The following is a 27640-nucleotide window of genomic DNA, read 5'->3' as shown; positions in this document are numbered from 1 at the left end:
CAGGTACCAGGTACCAACTGTCCCGTACAGGTACCAAGCGGAAATGTGCCTATTCCATAAAGAAATGCCCAGAGAAAGTTAAGGTCCAAGATGTAAGAATAACTGAGTAGAGACCTCTCCCTTGGTCTTCAGGAATGTATGAGGTGCCATGGAACTGCAAAAAACACTTAAGGCAAAGTCCCACACTAAAATTGTGGTTTAGACAAGAGATTACTAAAATATTATTTTTGGTACATCGCTTTGAAATTGTTCCTATTCCATAAAGAAATATCCAGAGAAAGTTAAGGTCTTTCTTTTGATTATTCATTTGCGATCCTAAATAACATCCGATTACAGGGGCTTCACGGTGGCAGAGGGGTTAGTGCGTCTGCCTCACAATACGAAGGTCCTGCTGTCCTGGGTTCAAATCCAGGCTCGGGATCTTTCTGTGTGGAGTTTGCATGTTCTCCCCGTGAATGCGTGGGTTCCCTCCGGGTACTCCGGCTTCCTCCCACCTCCAAAGACATGCACCTGGGGATAGGCCCCTCCCACTTCCAAAGACAAGCACCTGGGGATAGGCCCCTCCCACCTCCAAAGACATGCACCTGGGGATAGGCCCCTCCCACCTCCAAAGACATGCACCTGGAGATAGGCCCCTCCCACCTCCGAAGACATGCACCTGGGGATACGCCCCTCCCACCTCCAAAGACATGCACCTGGGGATAGGCCCCTCCCACCTCCAAAGACATGCACCTGGGGATAGGTTGATTGGCTTCACTAAATGGTCCTAGTGTGTGAATGTTGTCTGTCTATCTGTGTTGGCCCTGTCATGAGGTGGCGACTTGTCCAGGGTGTACCCCGCCTTCCGCCCGATTGTAGCTGAGATAGGCGCCAGCGACCCCAAAGGGGAATAAGCGGTGGGAAATGGATGGATGGATACAGAGAAGACATGTTTTTGCTGCTACAGAAAGGAAGAAGAAAGCGAGAGAGAAAGCTCCCAAATCTAATGTGCGCCTTGGAATGTGAGAAAAGGAGGGGTTGTGCGGAGGATGAGCAAAAGAAGCACCCATCTTAGATGAGCCCGAGCGTAGCAGGCACCGTTTCTGGGTGTTGTTGATAAATGGCTTTGGCTTTGCATAGTAGAGTTTTAACTTGCACTTACAGATGTAGCGACCAACTGTAGTTACTGACAGTGGTTTTTTGAAGTCTTCCTGAGCCCATGTGGTGATATCCTTTACACACTGATGTGGCTTTTTGATGCCTAAGGGATGGAAGGTGCGTAATATCATGGCTTACGTGCAGTGATTTCTCCACATTCTCTGAACCTTTTGATGACATTAGGGAGAGTAGATGGTGCAATCCCTAAATTCCTTGTTGAGAAATGTTGTTCTAAAACTATTTGCTCAGGCATTTGTTGACAAAGTGGTGACCCTCGCCCCGTCCTTGTTTGTGAATGAGTGAGCATTTAATGGAAGCTGCTTTTATAGCCAATCATGGCACCCACCTGTTCCCAATTAGTCTGTTCCAAATAAGTCTTTGATGAGCATTCCTCAACTTTCTCACTCTTCTTTCGCAACCTGTGCCAGCTTTTTTAAAGATGTTGCAGCCATCAAATTCCAAATGAGCTAATATTTGCAAAACATAAAGTGTACTAGTTTGAACATTAAGTACCATATTTCCTTGAACTGCCGCCGGGGCGCTAATTAATTTAAAACCTCTTCTCACTCCGGCGCTTACCAAAGGCATGCGGTAAATTTAGGCCTGCGCTTATAAATTTGAGTGTGATGTAAGGATACCATCATGAAAAGCACACTTAATAAAAAAAAAGGTTATTATGGTCTTACCTTTACTTATAAATGAAGTCCATGCGCAGCTCCTTCTGATCAAAAGCATCAATATCTTGTTTATAGAAGTCTTCCTTATCTTTCTTCAGTTTTAAAAGTCTCTCTGTCTCGATGGAGATCTTCCTTTATTACCTCCTGCTTTGATTGAAAGTCCAGTTTAGAAAAGTGTTTTATTTTAGATATGTAATCCTCCATGTTAAAAGTGCAAGCGAGAGGAAAAAATAAACACTCTTGCTGCTTGTTGTCACTTCTTCTGCAGCCGAGTAGTCGCAAGAAGGATCACTAGCGCCCTCTACCACCAGGAGGCGGGAGTCATTTAATGACTCATATTTGACACACGCAGCTACGGTATATTAATAAAACATAGCTGCTTACTGTTCTTTTTAGCATATTCAATAGCTTGGACCTTAAATCCTACTGAATAGCTCTTAATCTTCTTCCCTTTATGCCATTTCAAATGATTTAAATCAGACTCCTCCATTTTGAAAATGATGACAGGTGACGTGTCACTCGTGACGTGACGAGTTTGACCCGGTGGAAATTCTAGGCAGGCGCATACTATATACCCGGCGGCAATTCAAGGAAATACGGTATTTTGTCATTTTGTCTTTGCAGTCCAATCAATTGAATATAAGTTGAAAAGGATTTGTTGTAGTCTCTTTTTATTTAGCAATGACACAAGGTGACAACTTGACTGCTTGTGGGCTTTGTAGTGAATATTTCCAGCCTGTTTGTGTGTTGTAACTCCCGCCGTGTGTGATGTCCCTGGCAGCGAGGCGTGGACCCAGCAGGGCGCCAGGACCCGTCCCTGATGGCCATGCTGCTGGAGATGGGCTTCATGGACCGGCGTGTCAACCAGCGGCTGCTGAGGAAGCACGGCTACAACCTGCTGCACACTGTCAACGAGCTGGTGCAGATGGCGGAGGACGCCGCCGCGCCCCAGCGGGCCCTGGAGGCTCGCCACTGACGCCCGATGTTTCTTTGCCAGCCACAACAACTCCACAAGTCTTCATTTGGACCAAGCTGACCTTTGATGTTTCTCAGCTCCTTCCCACCACTCTTCTTTCTTACATGGGCTTCTTCTTCTTCTCCTTCTTCTACAAGTCTGAATGTTCTAGAAGTGTGTGGTAGAGTAGAGAAGGAATATTTCTCTGCCTGAATCTTGTTTTCTTTTTATTCCAGTACTGTTTCTCTCTTACTAGACGTGACGTGTGGAATGTAAACAAAGTCTATTTACACGCTCGCACCAAAACTAGCCAACACGCTCCTCCAGCTGGAAGAGTACCAGGCTTCATCACTACTGGGTTGCTAGAGTCCTCCAGCTGGACGAGTACCTGGCTTCATCACTACTGGGTTGCTAGAGTCCTCCAGCTGGACGAGTACCTGGCTTCATCACTACTGGGTTGGCTTCATCACTACTGGGTTGCTAGAGTCCTCCAGCTGGACGAGTACCAGGCTTCATCACTACTGGGTTGCTAGAGTCCTCCAGCTGGACGAGTACCAGGCTTCATCACTACTGGGTTGCTAGAGTCCTCCAGCTGGACGAGTACCAGGCTTCATCACTACTGGGTTGCTAGAGTCCTCCAGCTGGACGAGTACCAAGCTTCATCACTACTGGGTTGCTAGAGTCCTCCAGCTGGACGAGTACCTGGCTTCATCACTACTGGGTTGCTAGAGTCCTCCAGCTGGACGAGTACCTGGCTTCATCACTACTGGGTTGGCTTCATCACTACTGGGTTGCTAGAGTCCTCCAGCTGGACGAGTACCAGGCTTCATCACTACTGGGTTGCTAGAGTCCTCCAGCTGGACGAGTACCAGGCTTCATCACTACTGGGTTGCTAGAGTCCTCCAGCTGGACGAGTACCAGGCTTCATCACTACTGGGTTGGCTTCATCACTACTGGGTTGCTAGAGTCCTCCAGCTGGACGAGTACCAAGCTTCATCACTACTGGGTTGCTAGAGTCCTCCAGCTGGACGAGTACCAGGCTTCATCACTACTGGGTTGGCTTCATCACTACTGGGTTGCTAGAGTCCTCCAGCTGGACGAGTACCAGGCTTCATCACTACTGGGTTGGCTTCATCACTACTGGGTTGCTAGAGTCCTCCAGCTGGACAAGTACCTGGCTTCATCACTACTGGGTTGCAAGAGTCCTCCAGCTGGACGAGTACCAGGCTTCATCACTACTGGGTTGCAAGAGTCCTCCAGCTGGACGAGTACCAGGCTTCATCACTACTGGGTTGTAAGAGTCCTCCAGCTGGACGAGTACCTGGCTTCATCACTACTGGGTTGCTAGAGTCCTCCAGCTGGACGAGTACCAGGCTTCATCACTACTGGGTTGCTAGAGTCCTCCAGCTGGACGAGTACCAGGCTTCATCACTACTGGGTTGCTAGAGTCCTCCAGCTGGACGAGTACCAGGCTTCATCACTACTGGGTTGGCTTCATCACTACTGGGTTGCTAGAGTCCTCCAGCTGGACGAGTACCAAGCTTCATCACTACTGGGTTGCTAGAGTCCTCCAGCTGGACGAGTACCAGGCTTCATCACTACTGGGTTGGCTTCATCACTACTGGGTTGCTAGAGTCCTCCAGCTGGACGAGTACCAGGCTTCATCACTACTGGGTTGGCTTCATCACTACTGGGTTGCTAGAGTCCTCCAGCTGGACAAGTACCTGGCTTCATCACTACTGGGTTGCAAGAGTCCTCCAGCTGGACGAGTACCAGGCTTCATCACTACTGGGTTGCAAGAGTCCTCCAGCTGGACGAGTACCAGGCTTCATCACTACTGGGTTGCAAGAGTCCTCCAGCTGGACGAGTACCTGGCTTCATCACTACTGGGTTGCTAGAGTCCTCCAGCTGGAGAAGTACCTGGCTTCATCACTACTGGGTTGCAAGAGTCCTCCAGCTGGACGAGTACCTGGCTTCATCACTACTGGGTTGCTAGAGTCCTCCAGCTGGAGAAGTACCTGGCTTCATCACTACTGGGTTGCTAGAGTCCTCCAGCTGGAGAATTACCAGGCTTCATCACTACTGGGTTGCTAGTCTTGCATCAGTTTGAGCGTCTTCTCCACATCTTCACTCATTTATCACCCAAGTTCTTGATGTCACTTCTTGGCCTTCCGACTGACTAAGCAGTTTGATTGAAGGAGGATGAGTATGGAAGCTGCTTCTGGTGGCTGAATAAAACAATCCTCCAATGTAAGAATGAGATCAAAAGTCCAAAAATGAGATAAATCGAATGGATGAGATCAAATGTCGTGATTATGCAATAAATAGAAATTAGGTGTAGATCGTCCAGAAGATAAGAGGACCATTTATGAGAAGTCATGATTGAGATAAAAACATGGTTGTAAGATGAGACAATTATGAGAAAAAATGACAGTTATGTAAAGTCATTATTATGAGATGAATAGAAATGGTATTAAAAGTTGAACTTATGAGATATAAAGTCCAAATTGTGAGATAAAGTCAAAATGATGCCATAAATAGAAATGTGTTAAAAGCCGAAATTAAGATACAAATTGATCATGATTAAAATAAATACATTAAAAGTTATAAGATAAACTAATGAAATTATTAGATAAAAAATTGTATTATGATTGAGACAAAAAAAAACAAGTTTGAGATAGAGTCGAAATTATAAAATCAAAATTCGAAATTATGACAAAATGCTGAAATGATGAGAAGTCATGATTGAGATAAAAAAAAGTATGAAATAAAAAGATGAGATCGTCAAAGTTTGAAATGACATGTGATGATTGAGTCAAAAAAAAGTATGGGATAAAACAAAAATATTGGATAAAATGTTGAGATCGAAATGATGAGAAGTCACGGTTGAGATAAAAAAAAAAAAAAAGTCAAGTATGGGCTAAAAAAAATCTAAATTGTGAAATAAATCGCAATTATGTGATTTAAGTCATAATTATGAGTAAAATGTCAATTATGAGAAGTCATGAATGTGAGGTAAAATGTATGCCAAGTGGAGTTTATGCAAACTCAAATTATATTTTTTTGCTCATAATTTTGACTTTCCATTAAATCAAAATCAAAATTGTGAAACAAAAACTCTGAATTATGAGCATAATTTGGACTTTCTATTGTAAAAAAATGCATGATTATATCTAATATTTAAGACTTCTGATCTCATAATTTCAACTTGATCATTTTTACTTTATTTCATCAGGATGACTTCTTATCTCATGATGATGACTTATCATGACTTGCTGTCTCACGATGACTTATAATGACTTATTCCATGATGATGACTTGTTATCTCATGACTAGTTCTCATCATGATGATTTGTTATCTCATAATGACTTATCTCATCATAATGACTTATCTCATGATGATGACTTATCTCATCATGACTTGCTGTCTCACGATGACTTATCTCATGAGTTATCCCATGATGATGACTTGTTATCTCATGACTAGTTCTCATCATGATGATTTGTTATCTCATAATGACTTATCTCATCATAATGACTTATCTCATGACTAGTCATCATCATGATGATTTGTTATCTCATAATGACTTATCTCATCATAATGACTTATCTCATGACTAGTCATCATCATGACTTATCTCATGATGATGACTTATCTCATGACTAGGTCTCATCATGATGATTTGTTATCTCATCATAATGACTTATCTCATGACTAGTTCTCATCATGACTTGTTATCTCATGACTAGTTCTCATCATGACTTTTTATCTCATGATGACTTATCTCATGACTAGTTCTCATCATGATGATTTGTTATCTCATCATAATGACTTATCTCATGACTAGTTCTCATCATGACTTGTTATCTCATGACTAGTTCTCATCATGACTTTTTATCTCATGATGATGACTTATCTCATGACTAGTTCTCAGCATGATGATTTGTTATCTCATCATAATGACTTGTTATCTCATGACTAAGTCTCATAATGACTTGTTATCTCATGACTAGTTCTCATCATGATGATTTGTTATCTCATCATGATGAGTTATCTCATAATGACTTGTTATCTCATGACTAGTTCTCATCATGACTTTTTATCTCATGATGACTTATCTCATGACTAGTTCTCAGCATGATGATTTGTTATCTCATCATAATGACTTGTTATCTCATGACTAAGTCTCATCATGACTTGTTATCTCATGATGATGACTTATCTCATGACTAGTTCTCATCATGATGATTTGTTATCTCATCATGATGAGTTATCTCATAATGACTTGTTATCTCATGACTAGTTATCATGACTTATCTCATGATGACTTATCTCATGACTAGGTCTCATCATGACTTGTTATCTCATGACTAGTTCTCATCATGACTTGTTATCTCATGATGATGACTTATCTCATGACTAGTTCTCATCATGATGATTTGTTATCTCATCATAATGACTTATCTCATGACTAGTTATCATGACTTGTTATCTCATGACTAGTTCTCATTATGACTTTTTATCTCATAATGACTTATCTCATGACTAGTTCTCATCATGACTTGTTATCTCATGACTAGTTCTCATCATGACTTTTTATCTCATGATGATGACGACTTATCTCATGACTAGTTCTCAGCATGATGATTTGTTATCTCATAATGACTTGTTATCTCATGACTAAGTCTCATAATGACTTGTTATCTCATGATGATGACTTATCTCATGACTAGTTCTCATCATGATGATTTGTTATCTCATCATGATGAGTTATCTCATAATGACTTGTTATCTCATGACTAGTTATCATGACTTATCTCATGATGATGACTTATCTCATGACTAGTTCTCATCATGATGATTTGTTATCTCATCATAATGACTTATCTCATGACTAGTTATCATGACTTGTTATCTCATGACTAGTTCTCATTATGACTTTTTATCTCATGATGACTTATCTCATGACTAGTTCTCATCATGATGATTTGTTATCTCATCATAATGACTTATCTCATGACTAGTTCTCATCATGACTTGTTATCTCATGACTAGTTCTCATCATGACTTTTTATCTCATGATGATGACGACTTATCTCATGACTAGTTCTCAGCATGATGATTTGTTATCTCATCATAATGACTTGTTATCTCATGACTAAGTCTCATAATGACTTGTTATCTCATGATGATGACTTATCTCATGACTAGTTCTCATCATGATGATTTGTTATCTCATCATGATGAGTTATCTCATAATGACTTGTTATCTCATGACTAGTTATCATGACTTATCTCATGATGATGACTTATCTCATGACTAGTTCTCATCATGATGATTTGTTATCTCATCATAATGACTTATCTCATGACTAGTTCTCATCATGACTTGTTATCTCATGACTAGTTCTCATCATGACTTTTTATCTCATGATGATGACGACTTATCTCATGACTAGTTCTCAGCATGATGATTTGTTATCTCATCATAATGACTTGTTATCTCATGACTAAGTCTCATAATGACTTGTTATCTCATGATGATGACTTATCTCATGACTAGTTCTCATCATGATGATTTGTTATCTCATCATGATGAGTTATCTCATAATGACTTGTTATCTCATGACTAGTTATCATGACTTATCTCATGATGATGACTTATCTCATGACTAGTTCTCATCATGATGATTTGTTATCTCATCATAATGACTTATCTCATGATGACTAGTTATCTCATAGAGATGACTTAATTGCTATCTCATGATGATGACTTACATTGGGCTGAGACGGAAAAGGTCTCTAAAAATTCAGCGCCACTTCCGGTAAATTCAGCGATCAGAAGCAGCCAAAGAGGAGTCATTTTCCAGTCACGTGACACGAATATGATGACAAGGAATTATTGTACACCGAATTTTAACTCTTATTTGAGTAAAACTATTTTGTTTTATTTCAACGACGTTCAAACGCAAACAGTTGATATACGTAAATTCCAAGGAGTCCCAAAAAGCTTTCGTAATAAAGACTCAAATTGTTTGGAAAAGGGCTTCACCGTGGCAGAGGGGTTAGTGCGTCTGCCTCACAATACGAAGTTCCTGGGTTCAAATCCAGGTTCGGGATCTTTCTTTGTGGAGTTTGCATGTTCTCCCCGTGAATGCGTGGGCTCCCTCCGGGTACTCCGGCTTCCTCCCACTTCCAAAGACATGCACCTGGGGATAGGTTGATTGGCAACACTAAATTGGCCCTAGTGTGTGAATGTGAGTGTGAATGTTGTCTGTCTATCTGTGTTGGCCCTGCGATGAGGTGGCGACTTGTCCAGGGTGTACCCCGCCTTCCGCCCAATTGTAGCTGAGATAGGCGCCAGCGCCCCCTGCGACCCCGAAAGGGAATAAGCGGTAGAAAATGGATGGAATGGATGGATTTTTTTATTTTTTTTTAACATGTGCTGTCCAGCCACTCAGGCAAATCTTATTGTTGATGTAGATCCCATGTGTCAAATTCAAGGATATTTATGGCCCCCGGGATGATATTTGATTAGGATTAGAACCGGCCCGCAGGCCACAGCCGGCTGCTGCTGTTTTGGCAGTGCTGGCACTAGGAATTTTCAAAACAGTGTGCCAGGGACCCCATCAAGTCATAAAAATGGGGTCTCACTGTTTTGTAAGTGTATTAAAAAACAAATGATACATATATAAATGCATTATCCTGTTGTATCACACATTCTATATTGTTTTGGGAAAAGGTTGTATAAACGTTACTTAATTAATAAAAAAAAATACAAAATAAAACATTTTTATGCATATTTAAATGTATGCAGGTATAAATATTCATTCACTTTCTTCTTTCCTTCATGGATTTCAACTTTACCGCCGAAGGCTATTTTTTTCTATATTTTTATTGTAATATTTTCAGAATATGTTTGTTTTATTTTTGGCCAAAGTAACACAAAGAAAACAATCTGAAGTTGACTTTATTTGTTTTTGTTTTAATGCCATGATTTTAATAGTTCGGCCTGCGTGTGCACGGATTTTTCTCCATGTGGCCCCTGACTTAAAATAAGTTTTGACACCCCTGCTGATGATCAAAACTGCAGTACGGAATCGTTTACAAAATAAAACTTTTAATTTTATTTTTTTGTATTTGACTTTTTTAAATCAACAAATTAAAAACGGGAGGAAAAAGTTGACAGAAACAAAATCCATCCATTTCCATCCATTTTCTACCGCTTATTCCCTTTTGGGGTCGCGGGGGGCGCTGGCGCCTATCTCAGCTACAACCGGGCGGAAGGCGGGGTACACCCTGGACAAGTCGCCACCTCATCACAGGGCCAACACAGATAGACAACATTCACACTCACATTCACACACTAGGGCCAATTTAGTGTTGCCAATCAACCTATCTAATTTCGCCTTGTAGATGGGTGGGACAAGTTGGGAATATATCCAATCACAGCTCTTTAAAAGCTTTTAGGGACTACAAACAGTAACGGTATAAACAGCACCTATTTAATTTTAGAAGAAAAAAATATAAAGACGCAGATATGTACCGGATTGTTGTGAAATTTCATATATTTTTTTCAAATGTTTATTTGTCACTTTAATTGTTTCCAAAGTGTGGCTGTGACGCGGCAGTAAAACGGCTGATCAAATAAAACAGAAGTGTCATTAATGTCTTTATTCCTCCTTTTTTAATAAGGTTCAAGATGTTTACCAGGATTTGTCTTCCTTCTACTTTGTAAACACTTTGAGTTTGAAATATTTTTTGTAAGTGCATAATTTTATTACATAGTTTGATTTATTTGCTTAATCCAGGGGTCGGCAACCTAAAATGCTGAAAGAGCAATATGGGACCCCAATTTTTTTTTTTTAATTGTCTGGAGCTGCAAAAAAATATGACCCTTACATAAGTGTTATAATGAAGGCAACACGTGATGTAATTGTCTACATTAGCTATATTAGCCTACTATCAAAATTACTTAAAAAGTCTTATATAAGTCTTATAAAGAAGGCTGCACATGATATAAGTGTCTATATTAGCTATAATAGCCTACTATCAAAATGACTATGTGTCGCAGGCTGACACAAACCTTCATTGACCGAAATATTGAAATGTGATATTTATTTGTGGACGGACTCCTGCCGTTTCGTGCGGGTTCCATGGACCATCAAGGAAGGACATTGCTTTGCTGGTTTGACTCTTGTTTATTTTTCAATAACACAAGCTTTGTCGTTTGGTCGGTTCGCTTTTCCGCTGATCCTCACGTACTCGCTCCTCGCTCGCTTTCAATCGGCCGCGTCTTCGTCGCTGTCTTCGGCTCGCTCTCGGTGGTTTTCGCTCATCAGGTTCTGCTGCTGGTTCTCCTACTCCTTTTCCCCTGATCCCTCCTCTTTCTCCCCTTTTGTACAGCCAGAGGAAAAATGTCAATTGTGTGCCGGTGCGCGATCTACGCACCTGAATTTGATTGCGGCGGCGTCGCTCCCCTTTCCGCTCATCCGCATTCTCCGCCTCCTTGCCGCCTCCCCACATTATTCTACATATTTTTATAAAATTGAAAAACAGTAGTAAAACAGAGGCTTTTCAGAAAGTGAGTTAACTCCTGTAAATGATTTGCTTAAATTGGCCAAAGGTATAGATGTGTGTGTCCAAGTTAAAGAAAACGTCAGGCTGTCTTCTTTTAATAGATTTATTGCAATATTTGCAAGCTGGCTAATGTTTGCTGTGGTCTGGAACAACATAGCACACAAACAACGATCAGAAATGCAGCCAATATGACATATATATAATGTGTCATGAGTCATGCAAATGTGAATTAAATACACAGAGGACATATGTAAAGGAAATTATTAATGATGCAATATGTACATACAGCTAGCCTTAATAGAATGTTAGCATCGATTAGCTTGCTGTCATGCAGTGAACAAATAGGCCTGATTAGCGCTCCACACGAGTCAATAACATCAACAAAGCTCACCTTTGTGCATTCACGCACAGCATAAAACGTTTGGTGGACAAAATGAAACAAAGGAGGGGCATAAAACACATGTAATCAAACCACGGTGAGTTCAAGGACCGCCGATATTATTAGGACAAAACAGTGCTCGCCAAATCCTCTCATCAGTGAAGGATGTTTAATATAAACAATGAGATTTCTAAGAATTAGGTTTATGTCATGTTTATCCTCTTACAGAAACCATATTAAAACAAAAAATATGTTTTTCCCCCACATCTTTTTCCATTTTCATATATTTTTGAAAAAGCTCCAGGGAGCCACTAGGGCAGCGTTAAAAAGTTTTTGATTGATTGAAACTTGTATTAGTAGATTGCACAGCACAGTACATATTCCGTACAATTGACCACTAAATGGTAACACCCAAATCCGCCCCTTAGGAATAAAACACAGACAAAACTGCTCCTAGGAAGAAAACAAAGACAAAACTGCCTGTAACTTCTAGTAGGAATGTTGTAGAGACATTAAACAAAAACCGCTATGTAGGTCTCACTTAGACCTACATTTCTTATAGTGACAACCCCCAGCAAAAATCAACAGTAGGTTTGCAATTCCCCCTTCAAAACAAAAGTTTTGTAAAAAACGGTCACCTTTTTTGAAACATTATCTCTTCTGAGTGCGTTTGTCGTGTCAGCTTCAAACTACCACAGGAGAAAGATTGAACCCTTCTGATTAAAAGTTGATGAAAGAGTTTTAATTACTGCTACGGTTTTGATTTTATCAACCTTCAAAGAACCGCTGCCTTGAAAACAATTTCAAAGATGGCCGCCGTGCGCAGACACAGTGAGGGAGACGTTTTTTGTTTTTTCCGTACCATCTGCTGCTGATGCGCACGCACCAATATTCGTGATCGTCCATACCAAGATGGCTGCCAGGTGCCGTAGCTAAGCCGGTATGTTTTAAAGTTGTCGTTTGCCTGCATATCGTAAAAACAACCGTACAACATTTTACAACTAACTGTAAAATTATAGGTGCTGACCATCAGGGCAGAGTTCTGACGAGAGAGTGTGTCGATGTCAAGATATTACGCCGAGTTGGTAAGTCTATCTGTTTGCTAATAGTAGTGACTAGCCGTACCCGTGTATTTTCTATGGGCGGTTAGCATCGGGTTTTAATCTCGTTTCTTCCTATGTTTCTGTTCTGATTGAATTTCTTTGTATGTCAAGTCTTTATTTTGGGTACTTACATAAGGTGCCTACAAGTCTGATGTATAATTAGATTAGATTAGATAGTACTTTATTTATTCCATCAGGAGAGTTCCTTCAGGAAAATAAAAGTTTTCAGCACAATCCCATTCAAGATCAGACAAACATTACAGGGAGACAGAACAGGATCGCTGACGGGTCTGCCGGCTTCCAGCGCCCCTTACAAAAAAAAAGATCAATCAATACATGTGTATACAACTTTTTCTCTGTGTAATAATCCATCCATCCATTTTCTAACGCTTATCCGGGCTTGGGTCGCGGGGGCAGCAGCCAAAACGGTCCCGTCCATCGCTGCTTGCAGCTTTAATTTTTATTAGGCATTCTCCATGGAAACCAAATGAATCCAAGCATTCCTTTTGGAAATATGTGCAAATTCTATTGAAGGTATAATTTGACTCCTCAATCACTAAGTACCGCCAGAGTACTATAGAGCAGTGGTCCCCAACCTTTTTTTTATCCGCGGACCGGTCAACGCTTAATAATTTGTCCCGCGGCCCGGGGGGGGTGTCCTTTTTTTTTTTTTCCTTCTTTGTCATGAAAAAGGAACATTTTTGTCATGAAAAGGGGAGGTTTTTGTGGTTGGTGCACTAATTTTAAGTGTATATTGTGTTTTTTTATGTTGATTTAATTTAAAAAATAATAATAATATATATATATATATATATATATATATATATATATATATATTTTTTTTTTTAATAAAAAAAATTTCTGCAGCCCGGTACCAATCGGGCCACGGCCCGGTGGTTGGGGACCACTACAATAGAGTACCATTATATTCATTGTAGACGCATATAGTTGCTTTTAAACAACATAGTAAAGAAGTGAAGTGAATTATCTTTATATAGCGCTTTTTCTCCAATGACTCAAAGCGCTTTACATAGTGAAACCCAATATCTAATTTTTACATTTAAACCAGTGTGGGTGGCACTTGTAGCAGGTGGGTAAAGTGTCATGCCCAAGGACACATCGGCAGTGACTGGGATGGCCGAAGCAGGGATCGAACCTGCAACCCTCAAGTTGCTGGCACCGCCGCTCTACCAACCGAGCTATACCGCAGTGGTAGTGACATAAGAGGTTACAAAATATTGCATAGTTTGTGTTTTCTCCATAAAAAAACTGGGTTATTTTTGACGAATAGTGCATATAGGATATTTTAAAAACTATATCGGCGAACAGATCCGAAGTTAATCGCGAGATTTAAGCGTTGAAAGTTAAAAAAAAAAAAAAATACTTTTAAGACTTACATGGCAGAAATTACACTCACTTAAGTTTTTGTTTGATATTGTCACACGTCACTGCATTATTGTGAGGATTTTGAAACCGTAATACCCCAATACCGCGGTGACTACAATACGGTTACATAACTACTAATAACACAAAGCTGCCGTCTCGGCAGTTTTTTTATTTTTTTTTTTCAAATTATTTTTGTAAATATCCAGTATTATTATGTTGTTTTTTTTTTTACAATGTACTGCTTTTATATTTCATGTATTTTATGTTATTACTTTGAACTGTTTTATATTTTAATTATTTATGCTGAAAAGCGTCATTAAATACTTGAGATGCGCTATACCAAATAAATGTATTATTATTACTATTATTATTATTGTCAGTTTACTTAATAGTTGAAACAACACACACTCTTATAGACATATAATAAAATAAATGAATAAATAGATATATAAAATATGTAAATAAAAATGATGAATAAAGAAGGTTTTTACACAGATTATAACATGTAAAAACAAAATAAACACAAAGAGGCTCAACATTTCAGTTTAATGTCTACTTTCATCAATCACATCAATTATGCCAAGACAGATACTTCCCTAAGTGTCGGCGGTTTTTACTTGAAAAGTGTGAGTGCTAAAAAAAAAAAAATATATATATATATATATATATTAAAAAAAAAACAAAAAAAAACTTATAATCAACGGATGGATCTTAAGTGTGTGTAATTCAAGCATTGAAAGTAAAAAATAATGTATGTTGATATATGACTCATTTTTAACACTTTTATGAGTGGGGGGCCTTTTGGACCCCCGGAGACCTTTAGTCAGATTGTATTTTTTTTTAACTGTCATTGCTCAAAAAATAATAATGAACCATAAGCAATGTTGTTATGAACTATTTACCTAATTAAAGGCCTACTGAAAGCCACTACTACCGACCACGCAGTCTGATAGTTTATATATCAATGATGAAATATTAACATTGCAACACATGCCAATACGGCCTTTTTAGTTTACTAAATTGCAATTTTAAATTTTGCGCGATGTATCCTGTTGAAAACGTCGCGGTATGATGACGCGTGCGCGTGACGTCACGGATACTATATCAGACATTTTTTTCAGCCCCAATCTCAGCTATAAGTAGTCTGCTTTAATCGCATAATTACACAGTATTCTGGACATCTCTGTTGCTGAATCTTTTGCAATTTGTTCAATTAATAATGGAGACGTCAAAGAAGAAAGATGTAGGTGGGAAGCGGTGTATTGCAGCCACCTTTAAGCCTTTAACAACACAAACACAGCCAGTGTTTCCTTGTTTCCATTCCCAAAAGATGACGGTGAAGCTTCACAATGGAACAGAGCGGTAAAGCGAACATGGTTCCCTACCACATGTCAACCGGCAGGTTTCGGTGAGAAATTTGTGGTAATAAGTCGGCTCTTACCGTAGACATGAGCGGAGCTTGCGCCGTTCCTCGTGCAGCTGTCAAAGAGGCAGCCGCGGACTCTCTTGCCTCCTCCGACCGGCCGCCCCCCAACGTGGGATGCTTCCATTGTGGGGAGGGGGGGGAATCTCAGGCCGGCCCCAACGGCTGCCTTCGCTTCGCCTCGTCCAAAAACGTAACTTCCCTCAGAGACACTGGCGGTCACCACACCCGTGGCCACACCCCTCCGACTTCCATGTACGACCATATAATCTCACTAAAACACCAGTAACACAATAAGCAGATAAGGGATTTTCCAAAATTATCCAGGCAAGGCTTTTTTTATCAGCGACCAAAAGTTGTGAACTTTATGGTCGATGTTCTCTACTAAATACTTTTAGCAAAAATATGGCAATATCGCAAAATGATCAAGTATGACACATAGAATGGATCAGCTATCCCCGTTTGAATAAGAAAATCTCATTTCAGTAGGCCTTTAAGGCTCTGACTTCACATTAAATATTCCACTTTGCACATTTTTGCGGGGCAGAAATATTGCAATATTTTCTAATATAAAGAGGGTCTGACAAAAAGGCATAAAAAAATAAAATAAACTTAATGTCAACGGATAGATATGAAGTTTGTCTTTGGATATTGAGTTGTTGAAAGTTAAAAAAAACACAAAAAACCCACTCTTTATGACTTATTAAGACTTTAACGACTAGGACCCTTTTGGGTCCGTGGGACCTTTAACATTTTCCAAAACTGAGGGAACCCCTAAGTCAATAATTCTCACAGTCTCCATCTAGTGGAGACGGATAATCACTTCATTAAAGTACAATGTTTTATTTTCCCTATATTCAAACATGGTGTTACTGTTCAAACTGTAACAAATATTACATTTACCTGTTAAATAAAACCTCTGCCTTGCTTTTAATGAATACTTTGGCCTACTATGTTACTGTATTCTAATGTTGGTCACTGTGATGGGACTTTTAGTCAAGTGTTTTCTGTACATGGGGGACGAAGTTTGATATCTTCTGATCTAATAAGGGTTAGAATATATATCGGTGTTAAAAATGATAAATACCGGGGCCAGTGTGTGGTCCTCAGTGGAAAACGTCTACGGTATAGAGCCAGAGATAATACATGTACATTTTAGTGACATCTTGTGGTAGAAAGTGGAAGTGCATACAATTCTAATTAAAGTGACGCTTCTTCATTTTCTTAAAAGTGTAATAAAATTTGTTTTTAAATACTTTTACTGCATCAGATATTTTCAAACCCAATTATAAATACATTTACATATTTATTTTGTTAAATTTTATTCTGGTCAACCAATGTAATCATCAAGTATCAACTTAGTCAAGACTGCAATGAGCTCATCCAGAAGGTTAATTACAAATAATATACCGTACGATTAATTACGTTTTGATGCCCGGAAAAGGGTGGAATGCCATCTCCGGGTTGGGGAGGAGACCCTGCCCCAAGTGGAGGAGTTCAAGTACCTAGGAGTCTTGTTCACGAGTGGGGGAAGAGTGGATCGTGAGATCGACAGGCGGATCGGTGCGGCGTCTTCAGTAATGCGGACGTTGTATCGATCCGTTGTGGTGAAGAAGGAGCTGAGCCGGAAGGCAAAGCTCTCAATTTATAAGTTTCCTCCGCCGGGTGGCGGGACTCTCCCTTAGAGATAGGGTGAGAAGCTCTGCCATCCGGGAGGAACTCACATGGAGAGGAGCCAGATGAGGTGGTTCGGGCATCTGGTCAGGATGCCACCCGAACGCCTCCCTAGGGAGGTGTTTAGGGCACGTCTAACCAGTAGGAGGCCACGGGGAAGACCCAGGACATGTTGGGAAGACTATGTCTCCCGGCTGGCCTGGGAACGCCTCGGGATCCCCCGGGAAGAGCTGGACGAAGTGGCTGGGGAGAGGGAAGTCTGGGTTTCCCTGCTTAGGCTGTTGCCCCCGCGACCCGACCTCGGATAAGCGGAAGATGATGGATGGATGGATGGATGGATGGATGGATGCATTATTATGCTGGAGAAAAACTATTTGTATTGTCGGGGCCAATGTAATGAAATGAAACCTAAGATTAGGGAGTGTATTTATATATTATTTAATTATCCTTTAAATGTGTATATTGAGAATTAAAAAGAAAAAATTGCAAACTACAGTCACAATTAAGTTTTTTGTCAATTACATTATATGACTCGCAACTGAAAGTTACAGTCATAGTAAAGACACGGTACTTGTAAATCTATTTCGTAATGTCCCCGAAGTGTATATTTTTGCTTAAGAAATAGACAGAATTTTTTTCTTAACCGTTCTTTATCTTTTTTTTGCTGTTTTTTGTAAGTCAGGGGTGTCCAAAGTACTGCCCAGGGGCCATTTTTTAACGGCCCTTGGCACATTCTTGAAATACGATTAAAAAAATACAAAACAGAAAAAGTGGTATAAAAGAGTAAACAGGTGAAATGTGACAAGAAAATGTTGCAATGTTTACTCTAATAAAACAAAGCTGCCATGCAGGCTATTTTCTTAAAAAAAAATCTAAATTAATGTCACAATAAATATTCCACTTTGAGGTATTTTTTGTGGAAAATGTTGCATATTTTGTGCTTGACATATACAAAACAAAGTCGTTTTTTTTTTCCTAAAGAAGGGCCTATTAAGAACAAACAAAAAACATAAACAACAATAAAAGTTATAATTGACAGATAGATCTGAAGTTGATCTCCAGACGATTGTGTTTAAATTAAACAGTAAAAAAAATAAAAATAAAATATTTTTAATAAGCAAGACCCTTTTGGATCCCCAATCATTTTAGTGCGATTTTTTTTGTGTGTCATTGCTAAAAAAAAATAACAAATTGAAATCAATGGTGTTGACATTTGTAAAGCTCCAATTATTCTATGATCTCAAATATTCCACTTTAAAATTCTATTGGGGGAAACTATTGCATATTTTGTGTTTTTTTTTCCCCGTTGTATCGATCTGTTGTGGTGAAGAAGGAGCTGAGCCGGAAGGCAAAGCTCTCAATTTACCGGTCGATTTATGTTCCCATTCTCACCTATGGTCATGAGCTTTGGGTCATGACCGAAAGGACAAGATCACGGGTACAAGCGGTCAAAATGAATTTCTTCCGCCGTGTTGAGAAGCTCTGTCATCCGGGAGGAACTCTAACTAAAGCCGCTGCTCCTCCACATTGAGAGGAGCCAGATGAGGTGGTTCCCGAACGCCTCCCGAGGGAGGCCATGGGGAAAACCCAGGACACGTTGGGAAGACTATGTCTCCCGACTGGCCTGGGAACGCCTCGGGATCCCCCCGGGAGGAGCTGGACGAAGTGGCTGGGGAGAGGGAAGTCTGGGCTTCCCTGCTTAGGCTGCTGCCCCCGCGACCCGACCTCGGATAAGCGGAAGAAGATGAATGGAGGACGGATGTTTTTTTTCCATAACAAAACAGGGTTTTCTTTGAAAAAAACCAAAAGGCATACAACTCAAATCTTTAAAAACGTTATATTGACAGATGGACCTAATGTTGATCTAGAGCAGTGGTTCTCAAATGTGGGTACTTGAGATTTTCTTTAAATATTCTAAAAAAATAGCAACAATTCAAATATCCTTTATAGATATATTTATTGAATGATACTCAGACAAAATATGAATGTAAGTTCATAAACTGTGGGAAAAAAATACAACAATGCAATATTCAGTGTTGACAGCCAAATTTTTTGAGGACATGTTCCATAAATATTAATGTTAAAGATTTCTTTTTTTGTGGAGAAATGTTTAGAATTAAGTACATGAATCCAGATGGATCTCTATTACAATCCCCAAAGAGGGGACTTTAAGTTGATGATTACTTCTATGTGTAGAAAACTTTATTTATAATTGAATCACTTGTTTATTTTTCAACAAGTTTTTAGTTATATCTTTTTTTCCCAAATAGTTCAAGAAAGACCACTAAAAATGAGCAATATTTTGCACTGTTGTACAATTTAATAAATCAGAAACTGATGACATAGTGCTGTATTTTACTTCTTTATCTCTTTTTTCAACCAAAAATGCTTTTCTCTGATTAGGGGGTACTTGAATTAAAAAAAAATGTTCACACGGGGGTACATCACTGAAAAAAGGTTGAGAACCACTGATCTAGAGATTTAAACATTGAATAACAATGCAAAATAATGACACGTTTTAAATATTTTTTGGACCAAAATCCTTAGGCTTGATCCCAGTGACCCCAGAGTGGAAACCTAAATGTATATTTTTACACATATATTGCATTGGTTTTTGAAATAAAAAACACAGATTTTTCAGTGTGCGGCCCTCAGTGGAAAAAGTTTGGACACCCCTGTTGTAGGTAAATCATGTTGGGATTTTTTGGAGCGCAGTTCTGCACTAAAGCAGTGTGCTATCATGTTGATCCGGTAGAAGGCAGTAGAGACCAATGATCAACAAGCAGGTTCTAATTTCCTTCCTCTTCTGTTCTCTAATGTGTCATTTTGTGCTACTTTGTGTTGCTTTTTGCAGGTAGAATCAGGTTGATTAGCGCATTTTTTTTATTTTTTTTTATTACATCACCCGGCGCTCTGGACGTCGGTGACCCCTGACCTCTGGAGGGGGGGTCATATAAACACGCTCCTTACCGCAGACTGGTGACGCGTCTAATCCGAGCTTGATTTGTTGCAATCATTTCAAAAATGAAGAAAAGCCCCAGTTATGTAATGTCAGCATGACGTCATTTGACCTTTGACCCCCCCCCCCCCTCACGTGGTCATCACCGTTGCCTGAGACAGAATATTGTTTTGCTTTCAAAGTATGTGATGATCCTGCAAACAAACATTTCATTTTGCACCACTTTTGGGCCTTTTTTTTCGACGTCTTTACGTCCAAAATGTCCTAAAGTGAAAGATAGTATATGTCAGGGGTCACCAAATAGCAGCACTTACCAGTGAGCTGCCTCTATTTTTTAAATTTTATTTATTTACTAGCAAGCTGGTCTCGCTTTGCTCAACATTTTTAAATTCTAAGAGAGACAAAACTCAAATAGAATTTGAAAATCTAAGAAAATTTATTAAAGACTTTGTCTTCACTTGTTTAAATAAATTCTTTTTTTTTTACTTTGCTTCTTATAACTTTCCGAAAGACAATTTTAGAGAAAAAATACCTTAAAAATGATTTTAGGATTTTTAAACACATATACCGTTTTACCTTTTAAATTCCTTCCTCTTCTTTCCTGACAATTTAAATCAATGTTCAAGTATCCATCCATCCATCCATTTTCTACCGCTTATTCCCTTTCGGGGTCGCGGGGGGGCGCTGGCGCCTATCTCAGCTACAATCGGGCGGAAGGCAGGGTACACCCTGGACAAGTATTTTTTTTTTATTGTAAAGAATAATAAATACATTTTAATTTAATTCTTCATTTTAGCTTCGGTTTTTTCGACAAAGTATATTTGTGAAATATTTCTTCAAACTTATGATTAAAATTCAAAAAACATTCTGGCAAATCAAGAAAATCTTTAGAATCAAATTTAAATCTTATTTCAAAGTCTTTTGAATTTCTTTTGAAATTTTTGTTTTGGAAAATCTAGAAGAAAAAATTATTCGTCTTTGTTAGAAATATAGCTTGGTCCAATTTGTTATATATTCTAACAAAGTGCAGATTGGATTTTAACCTATTTAAAACATGTCATGAAAAATTCTAAAATTAATCTTAATCAGGAAAAATTACTAATGATGTTCCATAAATTCTTTTTAAATTTTTTTCAAAAAGATTAAAAATTAGCTAGTTTTTCTCTTTTTTTTTTGGTTGAATTTAGAATTTTAGAGTCGAAATTGAAGACAAACCATGTTCAAAATTGTATCTTAATTTTTTTTTTTGTTTTCTCCTTTTTTAAACCTTTCAATTAAGTGTTTTTTTTCATCATTTATTCTCTACAAAAAACCTTCCGTAAAAGGAAAAAAAATGTATGACGGAATGACAGACAGAAATACCCATTTATATATATATATATATATATAGATTTATTTAATAAAGGTAAATTGAGCAAATTGGCTATTTCTGGCAATTTATTTAAGTGTGTATCAAACTGGTAGCCCTTGGCATTAATCAGTACCCAAGAAGTAGTTCTTGGTTTCAAAAAGGTTGGTGACCCCTGGTCCATGTTATCTAGTTTGATGATGCAATTGCTAGTTATTGTCAGCGTCATGCTATACTTGTCCATGACAAAGTGTTCTTAGTGAGCTCATTTAGCGCCGGCTTAGACCGAATTGGATCACTAGTTCAGGGAATGCGTGGAATCAAACGCCCGCCTTCGATTAGGAGGGGTGGGGGGAGTTTTCCCAGAAGGCCTTGCTAATCTTCCGCGTCTTGACTATGAGAATTTTGTTGTGTACAGTTTTGAGAACTGTACAAATATGCCTGGAATGTTGACATTTATCCACATTTTTGACTCATTGTATTGGTTTTAATAAAGAATTATTGTAGGAAACCCAAAATTAAGCTTCAAAATAAAGGGGAAACAAATTTTAAGCTCAAAGTTTTATTGACTTTTAAGCAAGAAACCATTTTTTGTCCTATTAGGTTAAAAAGTGTAATTTCTTCATTTACTTTACATAATTGAAACTCTCCAATAAGAATGCATCAAAGTTCATGTTATTTATATTATATAAAGCTATATCCCAAATGTTGCAAGTTTTTTTCCCCATTAAAGAAGCAATCTGGGCCTAATTTTATATATTTTTTTATATTTCTACAGTACAGGCCAAAAGTTAGGAAACCTCAATGTGTTTTCATTTTCCTGACTATTTATATTGTAGATTGTCACTGAAGGCATCAAAACTATGAACACATGGAGTTATGTAATTAAAGGGAAATTAACTGTAAATGTTATGTTCTATTTTCTTTAAACTAGCCACCTTTTGCACACAATCGTTTATTTATATAGCCCTAAATCACTAGTGTCTCAAAGGGCTACACAAACCACAAGGACATCCTCGGTAGAGCCCACATAAGAGCAAGGAAAACTCACCCCAGTGGGACGTCGATGACAGTGACAATGACTATGAGAAACCTTGGAGAGGACTGCATATGTGGGCAACCCCCATATTGGACCGAAAGCAATGGATGTCAAACAGGTCTAACATACTGTGAAAGTCCAATCCATAGTGCATCCAACACAACCGTGAGTCCCGTCCACAGTGGAGCCAATAGGAAACCATCCCAAGCGGAGGCGGATCAGCAGCGCAGAGACGTCCCCAACAGATACACAGGCGAGCGGTCCATCCTGGGCCCCGACTCTGGACGAGCGGTGCAAGCCGGGGCCCCGACTCTGGACGAGCGGTGCAAGCCGGGGCCCCGACTCTGGACGAGCGGTGCAAGCCGGGGCCCCGACTCTGGACGAGCGGTGCAAGCCGGGGCCCCGACTCTGGACGAGCGGTGCAAGCCGGGGCCCCGACTCTGGACGAGCGGTGCAAGCCGGGGCCCCGACTCTGGACGAGCGGTGCAAGCCGGGGCCCCGACTCTGGACGAGCGGTGCAAGCCGGGGCCCCGACTCTGGACGAGCGGTGCATCCCGGGCCCCGACTCTGGACGAGCGGTGCATCCCGGGCCCCGACTCTGGACGAGCGGTGCATCCCGGGCCCCGACTCTGGACGAGCGGTCCAACCCGGGCCCCGACTCTGGACGAGCGGTCCAACCCGGGCCCCGACTCTGGACGAGCGGTCCAACCCGGGCCCCGACTCTGGACGAGCGGTCCATCCCGGGCCCCGACTCTGGACGAGCGGTCCATCCCGGGCCCCGACTCTGGACGAGCGGTCCATCCCGGGCCCCGACTCTGGACGAGCGGTCCATCCCGGGCCCCGACTCTGGACGAGCGGTCCATCCCGGGCCCCGACTCTGGACGAGCGGTCCATCCCGGGCCCCGAGTCTGGACGAGCGGTCCATCCCGGGCCCCGAGTCTGGACGAGCGGTCCATCCCGGGCCCCGACTATGGACGAGCGGTCCATCCCGGGCCCCGACTCTGGACGAGCGGTCCATCCCGGGCCCCGACTCTGGACGAGCGGTCCATCCCGGGCCCCGACTCTGGACAGCCAGTACTTCATCCATGGCCACCGGGCCAGACCCCCTCCACAAGGGAGAGTGGGACAGAGGTGAAAAAGAAAAACTGCAGATCAACTGGTCTAAAAAGGGAGTCTATTTAAAGGCTAGAGTATACAAATGAGTTTTAAGGTGAGACTTAAATGCTTCTACTGAGGTGGCATCGCGAACTGTTACCGGGAGGGCATTCCAGAGTACTGGAGCCCGAACGGAAAACGCTCTATAGCCCGCAGGCTTTTTGGGGCTTTGGGAATCACTAATAAGCCGGAGTCCTTTGAATGCAGATTTCTTGCCGGGACATATGGTACAATACAATCGGCAAGATAGGATGGAGCTAGACCGTGTAGTATTTTATACGTAAGTAGTAAAACCTTAAAGTCACATCTTAAGTGCACAGGAAGCCAGTGCAGGTGAGCCAGTACAGGCGTAAAAATGATCACATTTCTTGTTCTTGTCAGAAGTCTAGCAGCCGCATTTAGTGCCAACTAATCTTTTAATGCTAGACATGGGGAGACCCGAAAATTTGTTACAGTAATTGAGACGAGACGTAACAAACGCATGAATAATGATCTCGGCGTCACTAGTGGACAAAATGGAGCGAATTTTTCTGATATTACGGAGATCAAAGGCCATTTTAGTAACACTTAATGTGTGACTCAAATGAGAGTTGGACCGAATATACCCAGATTCTTTACCGAGTCGCCTTGTTTGGTTGTCAAATGTTAGAGTTGTATTATTAAATAGAGGTCGGTGTCTAGCAGGACCGATAATCAGCATTAGTTTTTTTGGCGTTGAGTTGCAAAAAGTTCGCAGACATCCATAGTTTAATTTCGTTCACTCTTGGCATTCTCGCGATGAGCTTCAAGAGGTAGCCACCTAAAAGGGTTTTCACTTCACAGGTGTCCGTTTTAATGCCCTCAGTGGCAATCTACAATGTAAATAGTCATTAAAATAGGTGTCCAAGCATTTAGCCTGTACTGTATCTTAAACAGTTGAATGAATCTGATGTGGAAAGTAGGATTTTTCTTCATTTATAAAATGTTCATAAGACTAAAAAAAAAAAAAATTTCTCCTCTCTGAGCTGCAACCTTATTGTGGTAGAGGAGTTTGCGTGTCCCAATGATCCTAGGAGCTATGTTGTCCGGGGGCATAAAGCCCCCTGGTAGGGTCTCCCAAGGCAAACAGGTTCTAGGTGAGGGATCAGACAAAGAGCAGCTCGAAGACCTTTATGAAGAAGAAACATCATGGACCCAGATTTCCCTCGCCCGGACGTGGGTCACCGGGGCCCCCCTTTGGAGCCAGGCCCGGAGGTGGGGCACGATGGCGAGCGCCTGGTGGCCGGGCCTGTTCCCATGGGGCCCGGCCGGGCACAGCCCGAAGAGGCAACGTGAGTCACCCCTCCAATGGGCTCACCACCCATAGCAGGGGCCATAGAGGTCGGGTGCATTGTGAGCTGGGCGACAGCCGAAGGCAGGGCACTTGGCGGTCCGATCCTCGGCTACAGAAGCTAGCTCTTGGGACGTGGAACGTCACGTCACTGGGGGGGAAAGAGCCTGAGCTAGTGCGCGAAGTCGAAAAATTCTGGCTGGATATAGTCGGACTCACTTCGACGCACAGCAAGGGCTCTGGAACCACTTCTCTCGAGAGGGATTGGACCCTCTTCCACTCTGGCGTTGCCGGCAGTGAGAGGCGACGGGCTGGGGTGGCAATTCTTGTTTCCCCCCGGCTCAAAGCCTGTACGTTGGAGTTCAACCCGGTGGACGAAAGGGTAGCCTCCCTCCGCCTTCGGGTGGGGGGACGGGTCCTGACTGTTGTTTGTGCTTATGCACCAAACAGCAGTTCAGAGTACCCACCCTTTTTGGGAACGCTCGAGGGAGTACTGGAAAGTGCTCCCCCGGGTGATTCCCTTGTCCTACTGGGAGACTTCAACGCTCACGTTGGCAACGACAGTGAAACCTGGAGAGGCGTGATTGGGAAGAATGGCCGCCCGGATCTGAACCCGAGTGGTGTTTTGTTATTGGACTTTTGTGCTCGTCACAGTTTGTCCATAACAAACACCATGTTCAAACATAAGGGTGTCCATATGTGCACTTGGCACCAGGACACCCTAGGCCGCAGTTCCATGATCGACTTTGTAGTTGTGTCATCGGATTTGCGGCCTCATGTTATGGACACTCGCGTGAAGAGAGGGGCGGAGCTTTCTACCGATCACCACCTGGTGGTGAGTTGGCTGCGATGGTGGGGGAGGATGCCGGACAGACCTGGGAGGCCCAAACGCATTGTGAGGGTCTGCTGGGAACGTCTGGCAGAGTCTCCTGTCAGACAAAGCTTCAATTCCCACCTCCGGAAGAACTTTGAACATGTCACGAGGGAGGTGCTGGACATTGAGTCCGAGTGGACCATGTTCCGCACCTCTATTGTCGAGGCGGCAGATCGGAGCTGTGGCCGCAAGGTAGTTGGTGCCTGTCGGGGCGGCAATCCTAAAACCCCTTGGTGGACACCAGCGGTGAGGGATGCCGTCAAGCTGAAGAAGGAGTCCTATCGGGTCCTTTTGGCTCATAGGACTCCGGAGGCAGTGGACAGGTACCGACAGGCCAAGCGGTGTGCAGCTTCAGCGGTCGCGGAGGCAAAAACTCGGACATGGGAAGAGTTCGGGGAAGCTATGGAAAACGACTTCCGGACGGCTTCGAAGCGATTCTGGACCACCGTCCGCCGCCTCAGGAAGGGGAAGCAGTGCACTATCAACACCGTGTATGGTGCGGATGGTGTTCTGCTGACCTCGACTGCAGATGTTGTGGACAGGTGGAAGGAATACTTTGAAGACCTCGTCAATCCCACCAACACGTCTTCCTATGAGGAAGCAGTGCCTGGGGAATCTGTGGTGGACTCTCCTATTTCTGGGGCTGAAGTCGCTGAGGTAGTTAAAAAGCTCCTCGGTGGCAAAGCCCCAGGGGTGGACGAGGTCCGCCCGGAGTTCCTTAAGGCTCTGGATGCTGTGGGGCTGTCTTGGTTGACAAGACTTTGCAGCATCGCGTGGACATCGGGGGCGGTACCTCTGGATTGGCAGACCGGGGTGGTGGTTCCTCTCTTTAAGAAGGGGGACCGGAGGGTGTGTTCCAACTATCGTGGGATCACACTCCTCAGCCTTCCCGGTAAGGTTTATTCAGGTGTACTGGAGAGGAGGCTACGTCGGATAGTCGAACCTCGGATTCAGGAGGAACAGTGTGGTTTTCGTCCTGGTCGTGGAACTGTGGACCAGCTCTATACTCTCGGCAGGATTCTTGAGGGTGCATGGGAGTTTGCCCAACCAGTCTACATGTGCTTTGTGGACTTGGAGAAGGCATTCGACCGTGTCCCTCGGGAAGTCCTGTGGGGAGTGCTCAGAGAGTATGGGGTATCGGACTGTCTTATTGTGGCGGTCCGTTCCCTGTACGATCAGTGCCAGAGCTTGGTCCGCATTGCCGGCAGTAAGTCGAACACATTTCCAGTGAGGGTTGGACTCCGCCAAGGCTGTCCTTTGTCACCGATTCTGTTCATAACTTTTATGGACAGAATTTCTAGGCGCAGTCAAGGCGTTGAGGGGTTCCGGTTTGGTAACCGCAGGATTAGGTCTCTGCTTTTTGCAGATGATGTGGTCCTGATGGATTCATCTGACCGGGATCTTCAGCTCTCGCTGGATCGGTTCGCAGCAGAGTGTGAAGCGACCGGAATGAGAATCAGCACCTCCAAGTCCGAGTCCATGGTTCTCGCCCGGAAAGGGGTGGAGTGCCATCTCCGGGTTGGGGAGGAGACCCTGCCCCAAGTGGAGGAGTTAAAGTACCTAGGAGTCTTGTTCACGAGTGAGGGAAGAGTGGATCGTGAGATCAACAGGCGGATCGGTGCGGCGTCTTCAGTAATGCGG

General features: G+C 42.0%; 1 protein-coding gene across 2 annotated transcripts in view; it reads left to right on the top strand.

Annotated features, from left to right (window-relative positions):
• Positions 1 to 10438, top strand: part of nbr1a (NBR1 autophagy cargo receptor a) — a 29428-nt gene extending 18990 nt beyond the window's left edge. For both annotated transcript variants that reach the window (XM_061907608.1, XM_061907609.1), the window contains exon 22: positions 2596 to 10438. In XM_061907608.1, coding sequence (XP_061763592.1) covers positions 2596 to 2790 — 195 coding nt within the window. In that variant the 3' untranslated portion in view covers positions 2791 to 10438. The remainder of the gene's footprint in view (positions 1 to 2595) is intronic.
• The last annotated feature ends 17202 nt before the right edge of the window (positions 10439 to 27640 follow it).

The sequence above is a fragment of the Nerophis ophidion genome, linkage group LG08 (assembly GCF_033978795.1).
Source record: "Nerophis ophidion isolate RoL-2023_Sa linkage group LG08, RoL_Noph_v1.0, whole genome shotgun sequence".
Classification (NCBI taxonomy): domain Eukaryota; kingdom Metazoa; phylum Chordata; class Actinopteri; order Syngnathiformes; family Syngnathidae; genus Nerophis; species Nerophis ophidion.
The sequence above is the reverse complement of the archived record's forward strand: the minus strand, read 5'-3'. Positions and strand labels throughout refer to the sequence as shown.